General features: G+C 38.4%; 1 protein-coding gene and 1 long non-coding RNA gene across 3 annotated transcripts in view; one reads left to right on the top strand and one right to left on the bottom strand.

Moving 5' to 3' along the window:
• The window catches only part of klhl2 (kelch like family member 2), a 55,171-nt gene that overhangs the window by 36,889 nt on the left and 3,955 nt on the right, over positions 1 to 14,327 (top strand). For both annotated transcript variants that reach the window (XM_008118126.3, XM_008118127.3), the window contains 8 exons: positions 691 to 807; positions 4,460 to 4,609; positions 6,962 to 7,079; positions 7,203 to 7,400; positions 8,428 to 8,529; positions 10,354 to 10,482; positions 11,625 to 11,765; positions 12,178 to 12,321. In XM_008118126.3, the coding sequence (XP_008116333.2) occupies positions 691 to 807; positions 4,460 to 4,609; positions 6,962 to 7,079; positions 7,203 to 7,400; positions 8,428 to 8,529; positions 10,354 to 10,482; positions 11,625 to 11,765; positions 12,178 to 12,321 (1,099 nt within the window). The remainder of the gene's footprint in view (positions 1 to 690; positions 808 to 4,459; positions 4,610 to 6,961; positions 7,080 to 7,202; positions 7,401 to 8,427; positions 8,530 to 10,353; positions 10,483 to 11,624; positions 11,766 to 12,177; positions 12,322 to 14,327) is intronic.
• On the bottom strand, positions 6,549 to 10,354 carry LOC134299209 (uncharacterized). Its single transcript, XR_010006378.1, has 2 exons — positions 10,148 to 10,354; positions 6,549 to 7,503 (listed from the first exon to the last, which is right to left on the bottom strand). It is a non-coding gene; the product is annotated as an uncharacterized LOC134299209 (long non-coding RNA).

The raw sequence follows: 14,327 nt of genomic DNA on the forward strand, positions 1-14,327 counted from the left end.
CTCCTAGAAGTTCATCTTGTAAAGGCCTCACAAACAGCAGTAGATAAAATTACTTACAGTTTTCTACTTGTCCAGTAAAACCAGGATGAGGGTGGTCGATACATTCACACAGAACTTATATTTTGGATCCATGCATAAGTCTGCACAAACCTTTGTCCTGTCTCTAGTCACAGGATTATTTTGGGTGCACAGCTCAAAACTTCCAATAAGTATATTAAAATGTAATATATCTGATTTCTGTTGTTACTATAAGCACAAAGCAGAGATCCATACAACATCTGAGCTATAACTTTGATGTAATCACAGAAAAGGTGCTTGTGGGGTTTTCTGCCCTATATGGCCAAATAATTTTCTTGGCTTTGTATACTTTCCATGGGTGAGAAGAGAAGAGCATTTGTTTTTCTTGGGTCTGGCTGAAGAAGGCAACTTCGATGTAACATAATTTTCTAGACGTAGATACTAGTGTTGTTGCTGTAGATGGCATGCGTGGCTAGCTAAAGCTTTTCTTTGTGTCCAAGCCCTGAGAGTAAAGACAATTCTGATTCTCCAGTCCCCTCTGATGTACTAGCGCCTGGTGTGAGTGCTTCTTTTCATCATTCTGAATTTCAGAACTGACAAAGTAAGAAAACAGAAAAAATTGCAAAAATTGCAAAAATTGCAAAACTCATAGTATGTCTTGTATTGTGGAAGGTATTTGAAGCAGTGATAGCTTGGGTTAACCATGACAAAGATGTGAGACAGGAGCTCGTGGCACGCCTGATGGAACATGTTCGCCTGCCATTGCTCTCCCGAGAGTATTTGGTTCAGGTAAGTAAAAAGTAAGCATTTCACATCCACTGTTTCTATACTGTTGATTCTGTTAGATAAATAATTTCAAGTGGATAGGCCTAAAAAGTGTAGGATTAAAACCTGTAACATTAAGCAATGGGAATCTCCTAATCATGAGTAGCTATTTTTTGTCAAGGTGTACTAATTTACTTCATCTTTCTATAATTTGGGTAGAGGAGATGTAGTCAACTTCACAAGGGTTAGAAACCCCTTAGTTAGCCATTTTGGAGCTTTTCTCTTTGCTTTTTCACCTGTCCTTTCTGCTAGCTTTTCTTTTCCTCTATCCTGGTGTCTTGTCAGTTTTTTCATTGGGTTGTTGTGTGTCCTCTGATGTGGGCAAAAGTCAGGAGAAAATACTTCTGGAACGTGGCCATACAGCCTGGAAATCACACAACAACCCTATGATCCTGGCCATGAAAGCCATCGACGACAGTCTTTTCATTTGCTCACTCCACTTCCCCAGTATAAAAATTTGAAAAACCTGAAAAGGGAAGATATTATATAAAACAGTTTAAAAACTCCTTTGGAGAAATGAATATTCTAGGTTCGATTCTAATTTCCTCTCCAATTATTAGAAGAGATAAGTAAAGCCTGCCACCTAGTGGCTGGAAATGTTTCTAGAGGCTTCAGAATGATTTTAATTAACTAAAATAATAATAATAATAATAATAATAATAATAATATAATATAATAATAATAATACTCATTGTCCCCTCTGCTTTTCATTATTGCCATGATCCCTCTGTCAACAATCTTACAAAAAACAAATCTCGGTTATCAAACATCTAAGAATTCTCACAAAATTTCGCATCTGATGTACATGGATGACCTGAAGCTGTATGGAAAAACGGAAACTGAAATCCAGTCTCTGACTAACACTTTTTTAGCACTGATATCAGCATGGAGTTTGGCTTGGACAAATGTTCGACAGTGGCATTGAAGAAGGGAAAAATCATTGAAAGTGAGGGCATAAATATGCCTAATGGCCAAAGGATAAAGTGTCACCAGCCAGAGGCCTATAAATATCTGGGCATATTACAGCTGGACAACATCAAGCATGAACATGTGAAGACTGTGGTCAGTAAAGAATACACACAAAGGGTCAGAAAAATTCTCAAAAGCAAGCTCAATGGAGGCAACACCATCAAGGCCATAAACACCTGGGCCATACCTGTCATAAGATATACTGCTGGCATTATAAACTGGACACAGGCGGAACTGGACAATTTGGACAGAAAAACAAGAAAACTCATGACCATTCATCACTCACTGCACCCTCGCAGTGATGTTGACCGGCTATATCTGCCTAGAAGATCAGGGGGCGGAGGACTCTTACAAGTAAAACAAGCAGTCAAAGAAGAAGAACATGCCCTGGCAGAATATGTAAAGCAAAGTGAAAAACCTGCTTTGATTGAAGTCAAAAATCAGAAACTCCTCAAAGCACAGCAGACAAAAAACCAGTACAAGAAAGCCACACTACAAACTAGAGCTGACAGCTGGCACAACAAAACATTGCATGGAAAGTTCCTTGACAAAATTGAAGGAAAAGCTGATAAGGAGAAGACCTGGCTCTGGCTCACGAATGGGACCCTGAAGAAGGAGACAGAAGGCCTGATCCTTGCAGCCCCAGGAGCAAGCCATCAGAACAAACGCAATTAAGGCCAAGATCGAAAAATCAGCTGATGACCCAAATGCAGACTGTGCAAGGAAACCGACAAAACCATTGATCATATCCTCAGCTGCTGTAAGAAAATCGCACAGACTACAAACAGAGGCACAACTATGTGACCCAAATGATTCATTGGAACTTATGCCTCAAGTACCACCTCCCAGCAGCAAAGAACTGGTGGGATCACAAACCTGCAAAAATATTGGAAAATGAGCACGCAAAGATACTGTGGGACTTCCGAATCCAGACTGACAAAGTTCTGGAACACAACACACCAGACATCACAATTGTGGAAAAGAAAAAGGTTTGGATCATTGATGTCGCCATCCCAGGTGACAGTCGCATTGACGAAAAACAACAGGAAAAACTCAGCCGCTATCAGGACCTCAAGATTGAACTTCAAAGACTCTGGCAGAAACCAGTGCAGGTGGTCCCGGTGGTGATGGGCACATTCGGTGCCGTGCCAAAAGATCTCAGCCGGCATTTGGAAACAATAGACATTGACAAAATCACAATCTGCTAACTGCAAAAGGCCACCCTACTGGGATCTGCACGCATCATCCGAAAATACATCACACAGTCCTAGACACTTGGGAAGTGTTCAACTTGTGATTTTGTGATATGAAATCCAGCATATCTATCTTGTTTGCTGTGTCATAATAAAATAATAATAATAATAATAATAATAATAATAATAATAATAATAATAATAATAATAATAATAATATACAACTTTATTCTTATACCCTGCCACCATCTCTCAAACAGGACTTGGCGCGGCTTACATACTGTATAGGACAATGCTCATAGATACAAATACAAACAATCCATTAAAGTAAAAACATAGGGTAAAATAAAAACAATAAAAATAACAAAATGGTTAAACACAAATTCAATAAAATATAAGAATGTCAAACAGCCGTGATCAGGATATATAAGGGCCAGGTAAGGCATGGGGTAGTGTGAGCAGCATAGATAGGGCCAGGTATTGAATAAAATGAAGATAGCAGCATATTCTTGTTGAACCTAGGGACTGGACATTTGTCAGTAGGGACTAGGCGTTGTCAAAAGCAAGCTGAAACAACCAGGTTTTCAGGTCCTTACGAAAGGTGGCCAGTGTTGGGGCTTGTCTAATTAATTACTCCATTTGAGAAAGTGCACAGCCTCCAATGTCCCCTTAGCATCCATGTGCAGTTTTTATTTCACAGACTTATTGCTATGGTAGAAACACCACACATTATCAAAGATATGATCTACTTTTTTCTATTGCACTTTCTGATGGATGGAATAAAGGGATGAGTGAGTAAATCAATATAACTAGTAAAGTTCCCATCGCAAGTGATTCTGGTTAGACTGCTGTCAGTAGTATACTAGAATAAATACTTTGATTCATTGTGTGATACTGTGTGTATATGTCTCCCCTTTCTATTGAAAAGATTTGTATTTGCTACATACATATCTTCATATACTATATTTTAAAAATACTGTTCTCTTTAAAAAGCATTTTACTTTCTTCCAGTTTTTTCTTTTTTAATTTCTTGGATTCTAATACATTATTCTGGTATTACCCAAAGAAAGTATAAAAAAATACTTGTGTTAGTGAAATGTGTATTCTTCGTAACAGGAAAAAATTCCAGGGAATAGTTCTCAAAGTAAAATCGATGTAGCTAATTGTTTGCATTACATTTTTGCACAGGCGTGGTTTTTGTACTCTTTGCTCTATATTGCCAGCAACTATTTTGAGCTTTGTTTTAATTGTTTGGAAAACGTGTTCAAATACTGTAGCCGAACAAATTTATTTATTTATTGCGTTTGTATCTCCCAAAATGGGATTCAAAGCCAAGAGTTCTGGCATAAGACTACTAATGAAATGAGAACTGCACATTCTACCAAATTAGATTAGTGAATATGCACTTGTGTAGCAGCATTTGTTGAGACTGTGTCAATATGTTCAATGCACAGAGAGTTGAAGAGGAGGCACTTGTCAAAAACAGCAGTGCATGTAAGGATTATCTCATTGAAGCGATGAAGTATCATTTGCTGCCACTTGAGCAAAGAGTGCTAATAAAAACCCCACGAACAAGACTGAGAACACCAGCCTGCCTTCCAAAAGTAAGTGTCACAGTTGGCTTCCATGCTTCCCTTTTGTGTTGCATTGCACTGCATTTTGCAAGGAAAAGCTAAAACATATTGAACACATGATCTTTCGAATTTTTTTAATGGCCAGTTCTATCATGTCATAACAGTATACCATAAAATCATTAAATCAGAGAGGGGGTAATTGTTATGTTATGGCACAGAGATTGCTTTATAATATAAGTTAATTTAGATACAGTAAGACTATCTTATGGAGATATGTTCCCAGTTGGACCAAGGTTATGTGAAGCAGTGGATATGATCAAATACCATTGAATCACATCACTGGGCCCAGCATACCATTACTGAATTGGAGGACCTAAAGATTCCTAGAGGGGGTATCCTCTCTAGGAATTTGCTAGCTTCTCCAGCCCAACCCTATAGTAACTTCAAGGAAAAGTATATCATAGAATTTCCTATAGGACCTAGTAAATTCCCAAAGAGATCATTTTTCCTCAGTTGCAGATAAGTGAAATCACTGATATGGGTTCCATGGTTACTATTGTATACAAATTAGAATAGCTTCCCAGTTATTTCTGGCTTTTCTAATTTAAAATTCTTCATCAGAGTTATGTGGACTAAATTTTCTTTTATTTTAATTGTATTCCCATCTTTCTTCCAACAAGGTACTTAAGGTGGCATCAGGCGATCATCAGATGGCCATATAATGGGCCTTGACCTTTTAGTTAAATAATACAGATGCATTTGATTTCACATGTGTGACACATGGAGGGTATGCGGAATCATTTCACAGGAACTCTTCTAATAACATGACAGTGTTCTGTATCATCTAGATCAGAAGTGTAGCGTTCCAGATGTTGTCGGACTACAACTCCGAACAGCCTTTGCCATCAAATCCAGTGGATGGAGAATGCTGGCATTAGTGGTTTCTCAATATCTGGAGAGCTACATAAATCCCAGTTGTTAGTCCCAATTAGACACGTTCAATGAAATCTCGATTTGCCAAATGCTGTAAAATATTTAGGATCATTAATATAATGATTTCATTAGTCTAAGCCAGAGCTTTCCAAACATTTCATGTTGCTAGCACACTTTTTTGAGAGGCATCATTTTATGACACAGTAATTCAGTTTTCTAGCAAATCAGAAGTTAAGCCAACCCCATATAAAAAATATGGACACATGCATAAAATGTAATGACAAAATGTGTGGGGACACAACGTATCTCGTGAAAACCTTGTTATATTTTAAAAAATAAATGATGTATTGCTTATTTCTCATTACGTTCATGTGACACACCTACATACTGCAGGTGACACACTAATGTGTTGTGACACACAGTTTGGAAAACCCTGGTTTGGGCTCATGAAATACTAGATAATAGCAAGCTGAGATAATTGTTGTATAGAAGTGGGAGGACATCTTTAGTTCTTTATGAACCATTGGTGATGATGGGACTGCTTCCAAAAAAGTCTCATAGGGAAAGGATGGCTCAGGTTTACAGGACACTGTAGAGCAAATTTAATTCCTCTAGAGTACACATGTGCAGGCCCCCAGTGGCACAGTGTATTAAAGAGCTGAGCTGCTGAACTTGCAGACCAAAAGGTCGCAGGTTCGAATCCGGGAGCGGAGTGAGCACACGCTGTTAGCCCCAGCTTCTGCCAACCTAGCAGTTCAAAAACATGCAAATGTGAGTAGATCAATAGGTACCGCTCTGGCAGGAAGGTAACGGCGCTCCATGCAGTCATGCCGGCCATATGACCTTGGAGGTGTCTACGGACAAAGCTGGCTCTTCGGTTTAAACATGGAGATGAGCACCAACTCCCAGAGTCAGACATGACTGGACTTATTGTCAGGGGAAAACCTTTACGAATCTATAGTACACATGTCAAACATAAGACCTGTGGGCCAAATCTGGCCTGCCATGTCATTTTATGTGGCTCACAAGGCTTTCAATGCCAGAGCAACATAGTTATATTTATACAATCTTACAATCACAAATGGCCCTTTAAAGGCGGTAATAAAGCTGATGTGGCCCTTTGAAAATGAGTTTGACAGCTTTATTGTACTTCAACTATAGATGAACTATAGCAAGAAGGTTTTGTGCCACCTGTACCCTTTTGTGATGTGGCAGGGCAACTGTCATGATTTCCACATGCTCACGCCTGGAGCCGAGCATTTCAGTCTGATTTAAGCTCCTCACACATTGTGATAACAGACACGGCATTCCTGAGAGATATAATGGCAGCTCCCCTATGATTCTTAGTCATGTTGGTTGCTCTTTTAAGAGAGCATAACTTCTCATTTGTTGTTGTCATCAATTCAAACAAGCATTTGGGTGAATTATTTGTTGTTCCTTCCTTTGAAGCTGATGGTGGTGGTTGGAGGACAAGCACCAAAGGCTATCCGCAGTGTAGAATGTTACGACTTTAAAGAAGAACGTTGGCACCAAGTCCTTGAGTTGCCTTCCAGAAGATGCAGAGCAGGTAGCTCCATGACTTCATACATTGCATGAGCACATATCACCAGGGTTATAACATTTAAAAATGTCCTTTGCAGGGACTAAAAACTTAAATATAAGCAATGAGATAGAGCATTCTCTTTTTCAGGAGTGGTATACATGAGTGGCCTTGTCTTTGCTGTTGGTGGATTCAATGGGTCCTTGAGGGTCCGTACAGTTGATTCTTTTGATCCTGTGAAGAACAAGTGGTCAAGTGTTGCAAATATGCAAGACAGAAGAAGCACTTTGGGGGCTGCTGTATTGAATGGACTTCTGTATGCTGTCGGAGGATTTGATGGAAGCACAGGTATATGTTATTTCCTTAATCCTGTACTGAGTGTTTTTTTCTTTGAGGAGATCTTTTCGATTTTGTAGATTTTCTGCAGCCATATTCCTTGTTGTCCTGTTACCTTGAAACACAAGAGAAAGGCAACTTTTGGTAAAGGAAGATTGCACTAAATAAAATAGGTAACCCACAGAAATTTGATCACTGGCTCAAATCCACGTCATAAAAGATCCATGCATTGTTGTAAAATATCTTTTTTCTACTTCTTTTTGAACTGAATTTCCTTCTCTGCCCTGCATTTTTAAAAGGATAAATCAACAACAAAAGGTAGAGAACCATTTCTATATGATTTTGTTTATTTATTTTGTGTCAAAAGCATTGCATAAATGGTCACCAAATAGAGAGAAGGAAAGTAAAAGAATAGAAAAGAAGTAAAAAACATACTTCTTAAAGTAGCAGTGGAAGAGATGGAAGTCACTCTTTTGGATTTTATTATTATATCTGTTTTTGTTCTGTCCTTTTGTTTTGTCCTTTCCTTTTTTTATTTTTATCATTACTTCCCCCCTCTAGCCAAGAATATGTTTGGTGTTTTTTCCCTTTTTTTGCTTTGGTCTGTGATTCTCTTTCCTCCCCCCCCCCCCCCCCCCACTGTCTCTTTCCTTTCACTCTATTTCTCTCACCTTTTTTCTTTTGGAATGTATGGCTCACACATTCTCACTGTAAACTATAACTGCAAAATCAATAAAAACTATATTTTTTAAAAAAAGCATTGCATAAATAAGTATAAAACTGATAAAAATAGAAGGAAAATTCCTTTTTCTATATTATGTACCAAATACGTTCTGGGTTGTTTCTTTTATATGTTTGTGTACACAATATTTCCACTTAGACCTGCTATCTAATGTTACTGCTACCTCTGTCAGTACTTAAATAACATTTCTTCCTTCCATGCATGAGAATATTTTATAATTCCCATTCATTATTCATGGAAGAGTAAGACTGAATAATATTTGTATATCTTCTAGCTTTCTATTCTGCTTTATTACAGGATTATCCTCAGTAGAGGCCTATAATATGAAGACTAATGAATGGTTTCATGTGAGTCCAATGAACACAAGGAGAAGTAGTGTTGGCGTAGGTGTAGTTGGAGGTACAGTCTCTATGGACTAAGTTGGATTTGCTGTCTATATGACATGTTTTTCCCAGCCTAAGTTTAATTTAATGGCATTAATAGAAAATAGTCTTTGCAACTAAGGTGAATGCAGAGAAGAATTCTGCCTACAGATGCAGTATCAGACCCAACAGTGCCCTCTGCTGGGTTCTTTATCAATCTCTTGTTTACATTAGATTTTGCTTATGAAAGTGGTCCTCAATCTGTGGGTCTCCAAATGTTTTGGCCTTCAACTCATAAAAATCCTAACAGCTGGTAAACTGGCTGGGATTTCTGGGAGTTGTAGACCAAAATACCTGGGGACCCACAGGTTGAGAACCACTGGTTTATGACAAGGAATAGAATAAGAGAATCATAGAATTGGAAGGGACCACAACACCCATCCAGTCCAACCTCCGGCCATGCACTCCTAACAGATGGCCATCCAGCCTCTACTTTAAAACTTCCAAAGAAGGCGTCTCCGCCACATGTCAAAGTAGCATATTCCAATTTTGAATGGCTCTTATCATCAGGAAGCTTTTCCTAATGTTTAGGTGGAATCTATTATCTAAATAGTACCTCTTCCTAAATGATTTCTCAGGCTACTAAATGCTTCTTTGAATTGATTAAATATTTAAAGAATAAGTAAGTAATGTCTACTATTTTGAAAAAATAACTTAAAACTAAGTATTAATCCCAGCTGGAATAGACTGCTTCATATTTACTCATATTTACATGAATTACATTGATTTACTGGGATTATATTAGTTACAAACAATAGTATTACGGCCAATAATTTAATTTGTATATTCCACCTTGTAAAGGGGTGTGTGTATATGTGTGTCTGCATGGGTTGATGTATGGTGACCTAATGAAATTCATCAGGTTAGTCAGAGGTGATTTTTCCAATTCCTTCCTCTGAAATATAGGCTAGAGCACCTGGTATTTGTTTGTGATTTCCCATCCAGGTACTAACCAGGGCTTTTCTTAATTGGCCTCCAAGATTGGTCTAAATCTGGTGCCTTTCGGGTATTTGTTAATGAAGGCTAACTAGCTTGTATTCAACAACCTTTAAAATGTTGAGTCTATCAAATATACAGATTAGTCATAGAATGGAACAAGCAATCTCTCATATAGTTTGTGACTTTCTCAGCCATCAGATTTTCAAAAATTCCCCTTCCATTTCTTAAAACAAGTAAATGCTATTACTGTAAAGTTGACATACTGGTGTACAGTGAAAATAGGAACGGTTCATCTTCCAGATATAGTTGAACTTCAGTTCCCACCAGCTGGGAGTATCCTAGCCAGTGGAGAAAGATGCTGGGAGTTGTAGTCCAACATCTCAATGGTCACGTTTTTGCATAACTATTTGTTAACATGGCAGATGCCCCTGAAAAATACTTTGCTTATATGGGATATTACACCATATAGCATAGTAGAAAAACAAAATGAAGATTTCAATTGAAATTATAACAGAATAATAACAATTTAATTTATATTGAAAAGAGGAAATCTATTTAAATTGCTTTCCACCTATTAAAAACTGTGGACACTTATTGTTTGTTATCCTTGAATGGAGGAAGGGGAAGTTTGTGGCCCTCCAATTGTAAAGTTATACCTCCCATAGCCAGCAGTGATGGATGATGTGAGATGCAGTCCAAGAAAACATCTGAAGGGCCAGGGCATCTAGAGGGAATAGAAGACATTTTATTCCAGGAAGTAAAAACACTTCAAGACTTTAAGCCTCCTTGCAGTTTACAGACAACGGATATTCTGACAATCTTCCTATCTGTTTGGTACATAGATATTTTGCTCATTTTTTAGGTATGTTGTATGCTGTTGGTGGCTACGATGGTGCATCACGCCAGTGCCTTAGTACAGTGGAATGCTATAACTGTAATACAAATGAATGGACTTATGTTGCAGAAATGGGCACTAGTCGTAGTGGAGCAGGTGAGTAAGCAAATGAGAACTATTTTGGAACAATTTCATGAAAAAATATAGATGCAGTCATTGTTCACATCTTGGTGGTTTGATATTTACCTGCTGTATCAATCACACCAAAGTAATCTGACCCATATTATTCCACTTCTTGAAAATAGACATGCAGTGAGTTGGGCAAGACAGAACTTTTGTTTGATAATATCCACTCATATACAGGAATTAATTACATGTACTTGAACATGTGATACTTCTGATTCAGATCAAGCTTGAATTCACTGCAGAATCTTATTATTTTCTAGGGAGTAAGAAAAGGCAGGTGAATGGATATTCAAGTTAAAGTTCTGCTGCTGTCATATGTGGAGTTTCTGAAGCAGACCTCAGGGTACATAATATATATATATAAAGTATGGGATTAGTTCTGGCAGAATGGTAGACTTTTTAAAGTTTATGTAAACTGTTATAATATCTCATAGTGCGAGTGTCTTGTAAAATGTAGGAAGCTGTGTCAATTTTTAGTCTTCCATTAAGTAATGGCTATGAGTCAACTTGAAACCAGGAACTCACTGATTCAAAACCTCAGCCATCTAACTCATTAGTTGGCCTTTAACAAGCTGAATACAGTGTTCCCTCACTACTTCGCAGTTCGCTTTTCACGGATTTGCAGTTTCGTAGTTTTTCAATTAACTCTAAAAGACTATTATAAATCATTAAAAAATTACAATTTACAGCCTAAGGAAGGGAGGAAGAAGCCAGAGGGAGAGAAAAGGAGCCCACGCGGCAATGGGAGGAGAAGGAGGCGATTTATCAACACACAATTGGTTGATAAAGACTTAAAATAGTGTGTAACTACCAAAATATGTATAAGTATTAAAATAAATATAGCATCCCTACTTCACGGATTTCCACTTATTGCGGGTGGTCCTGGAACGTAACCCTTGCGATAAGTGAGGGAACACTGTACTGTGAACTTCATTAACCCATCTCCAGTGAGAGGATTTTTAAAAATTACACTACTTTTCAGAGATTTCATAAGACTTACTTCCTATTCCACTTCACAACTTATCAGGATTTACCAACCATTATATGATTTTAACAGTGAATATTTAATTTTTTTTAATTAGTGTTAATGATTTTGCATGTTACCTTTGTAGGTGTTGGTGTCTTAAACAACTTACTGTATGCTGTAGGGGGTCACGACGGCCCTTTAGTTAGAAAAAGCGTTGAAATGTATGATCCTACCACCAATACATGGAAAAAGGTCGCAAATATGAACATGTGTAGGAGAAATGCAGGTAAATATTACAGTTAACAAGCAACCTTTGATATAATGCTCAGTGAAGGGCATCATCTGATAACTCCCCCTTGTCATATTTCTGTACCTGAGCAGGTATGGGATCTGAATACTGAGTTTAGCTTGACCTTTACACTCACAATTCCCATTCTATTTTCAACTGAATGTTAACCAAGCAGCAGTGGGGATTATCGGAAAGCTGCAGCTTTGAATGCTGAAAAAGCAATAGCCCACATCCAATTCTCATGTAAATACGTGCATTTTCCTCCCAGCAGATGAGTAACACTGCATTTACTGAGTCATAAGCCAATAACCCAGTAAATATCTCCTATTTCTGGCAGTCCACTGGCAATAAATGTTGCCTGGCCAGCTAAGAAAACAAGCAATAACACTATATTTCTGTTTTGTATTAGGCGTTTGTGCTGTGAATGGACTCTTATATGTAGTTGGAGGAGATGATGGTTCCTGTAACTTGGCAACAGTGGAATATTATAACCCAACAACAGATAAGTGGACAGTTGTATCATCCTGTATGAGTACAGGCAGAAGCTATGCAGGTAATGGTAAACACATTTGTAAGAACTAACTTTTTTTCTGACTCTTATAAAGGGAAAGCTGACGTAATTATACTCTTAATTAAACATGTGAATAGCCCTACAAAGGTTTATGGGATAGATAGAGTGGAAAATGGAGTTAAGCACAGTGTCTATACTCAGTATGAAAAAGATCAAATATGAAATATGTTAATGACATAATCTTCCATTTTGACTTATATTTATTGTGGAATCTCCTCAGTGGATCAGAAAAGTGTTATGCAGAGGTTAATTATGTTATTTCTAAAAGAGAAATAGTAAATAACCCTGTTAGAAATAAGTTTAGCATTTTGTGCAACAGTCCCAAAGTAATTATTGCAATCAAGTCTAGCCTAAAAGACAGAAAAATGAGCCAATGATTATGTCATCATCACTGGTTATTACTTGTGGCCAAGTATGTTTGCCGTCCAACTGTAGGGTCTTGGTAGTGGGTCTGTAGATGACTGTAGAGACCTTGATCTCTGTTATTTCGCAGTAAAGACATTGATTTCCAGATGAAAAGCAATCACGACAAGGGTTGGCTTGATTTGCCTTCCTCTTGACATGTTTCCCTCTTTCGCCCTCCATTCGTGCCTCTTCAAATTCCACAGCACTGTTAGTCACAGCTGAACTCCAGTTAGAACACTAGAGGAACAAGACTTCCCAGTTCTCTGTGTCTATGCCACAGTTTTTAAAGTTAGCTTTAAGCCCATGTTTAAATCTCTTCCTGTCCACCAGCATTCCGTTTTCCGTTCTTGAGTTGAGAGTAGAGTAACTGCTTTGGAAGACAGTGATCGGGCATTCGGACAATGTGGCCAGTCCAGCAAAGTTGATGGCGGAGGAGCATTGCTTCAGTGCTGGTGGTCTTTGCTTCTTCCAGAATGCTGACATTTGTTTGCTTGTCTTCCCAAAAATTTGCAGGATTTTTCAAAAGCGAAGTTGATGGAATTGTTCCAGAAGTTGGGTGTGACATCTGTAGATGGTCCATGTTTCATAGGTGTAAAACAGGGTTGGAAGGACAATAGCATTATAAACAAGCATCTTGGTATCCCTACGAATGTCCCAATCCTCAAACACTCTGCTTCATTCGAGAAAATGCTGCACTTGCAGAGTTCAGATAGTGTTGTATTTCAGTGTCAGTGTTGACTTTTGTGGAGAGGTGGCTGCCAAAGTAGCAGAAATGGTCAACATTTTTTAGTATTACACCATTCAGCTGTATTTCTGGCATTGCAGAGGGATTGGTTGGTGCCTGCTGATTGAGCACTTTGGTTTACTTGATGTTCAGTGAGAGGCCAAACTTTTTGTATGCCTCTCTAAAGTGTTTAAAGTGGCTTGTAGGTCTTCCTCTGAATGAGCACAGACTACATTATCATCAGCATATTGATGTTCTATAACAGATGTTGTTGCGACCTTGGTTTTGGCTTTCAGTATGCTGAGGTTGAATAGCTTGCCACCTGTCCAATAGGTGATTTCCACACTGGTAGGAAGTTTCCCATCAACAAGGTGCAGTAATCAATAGCTATGGATATGGAAAATAAGGTTGTTTGACATCTGATTCCACATTCAATGGGTCACTTTGGGAGTCCAAGACTGTTGTCATCATGGGGGAGCCACAAGATTTTCACATATTTATCAGCGCATCCGGTTTTTAGGAGGATTGTCCAGAGAGAATTGCGATTCACTGGGAGTTTGATTTTTCCCTCCTGCATTTTTCTTGCAGCTGTTGTGCAGTGAAGATTATATCCACTGTTCCCTTGGAGGGGCAGAAGTCATTCTGGGATTCTGGGAAGATGTCTTCTGAAATAGGTAGAAGGCGGTTCAAAAGAATTCTTGCGAGGATTTTCCCATTGGAGGTTGAAAGAGAGATACCTCAATAGTTTCCACAATCTGTCCCCCCCCCCCCTTTTTTTATAAGGGTTGTGAGGCGACCTTGAAGTCTGCTGGTATTTACTCAGTCGCCCACACTTTCAGTGAGCTGGTGGAGGAGTTGT

This window comes from Anolis carolinensis, chromosome 5 (genome assembly GCF_035594765.1).
Source record: "Anolis carolinensis isolate JA03-04 chromosome 5, rAnoCar3.1.pri, whole genome shotgun sequence".
NCBI lineage: Eukaryota > Metazoa > Chordata > Lepidosauria > Squamata > Dactyloidae > Anolis > Anolis carolinensis.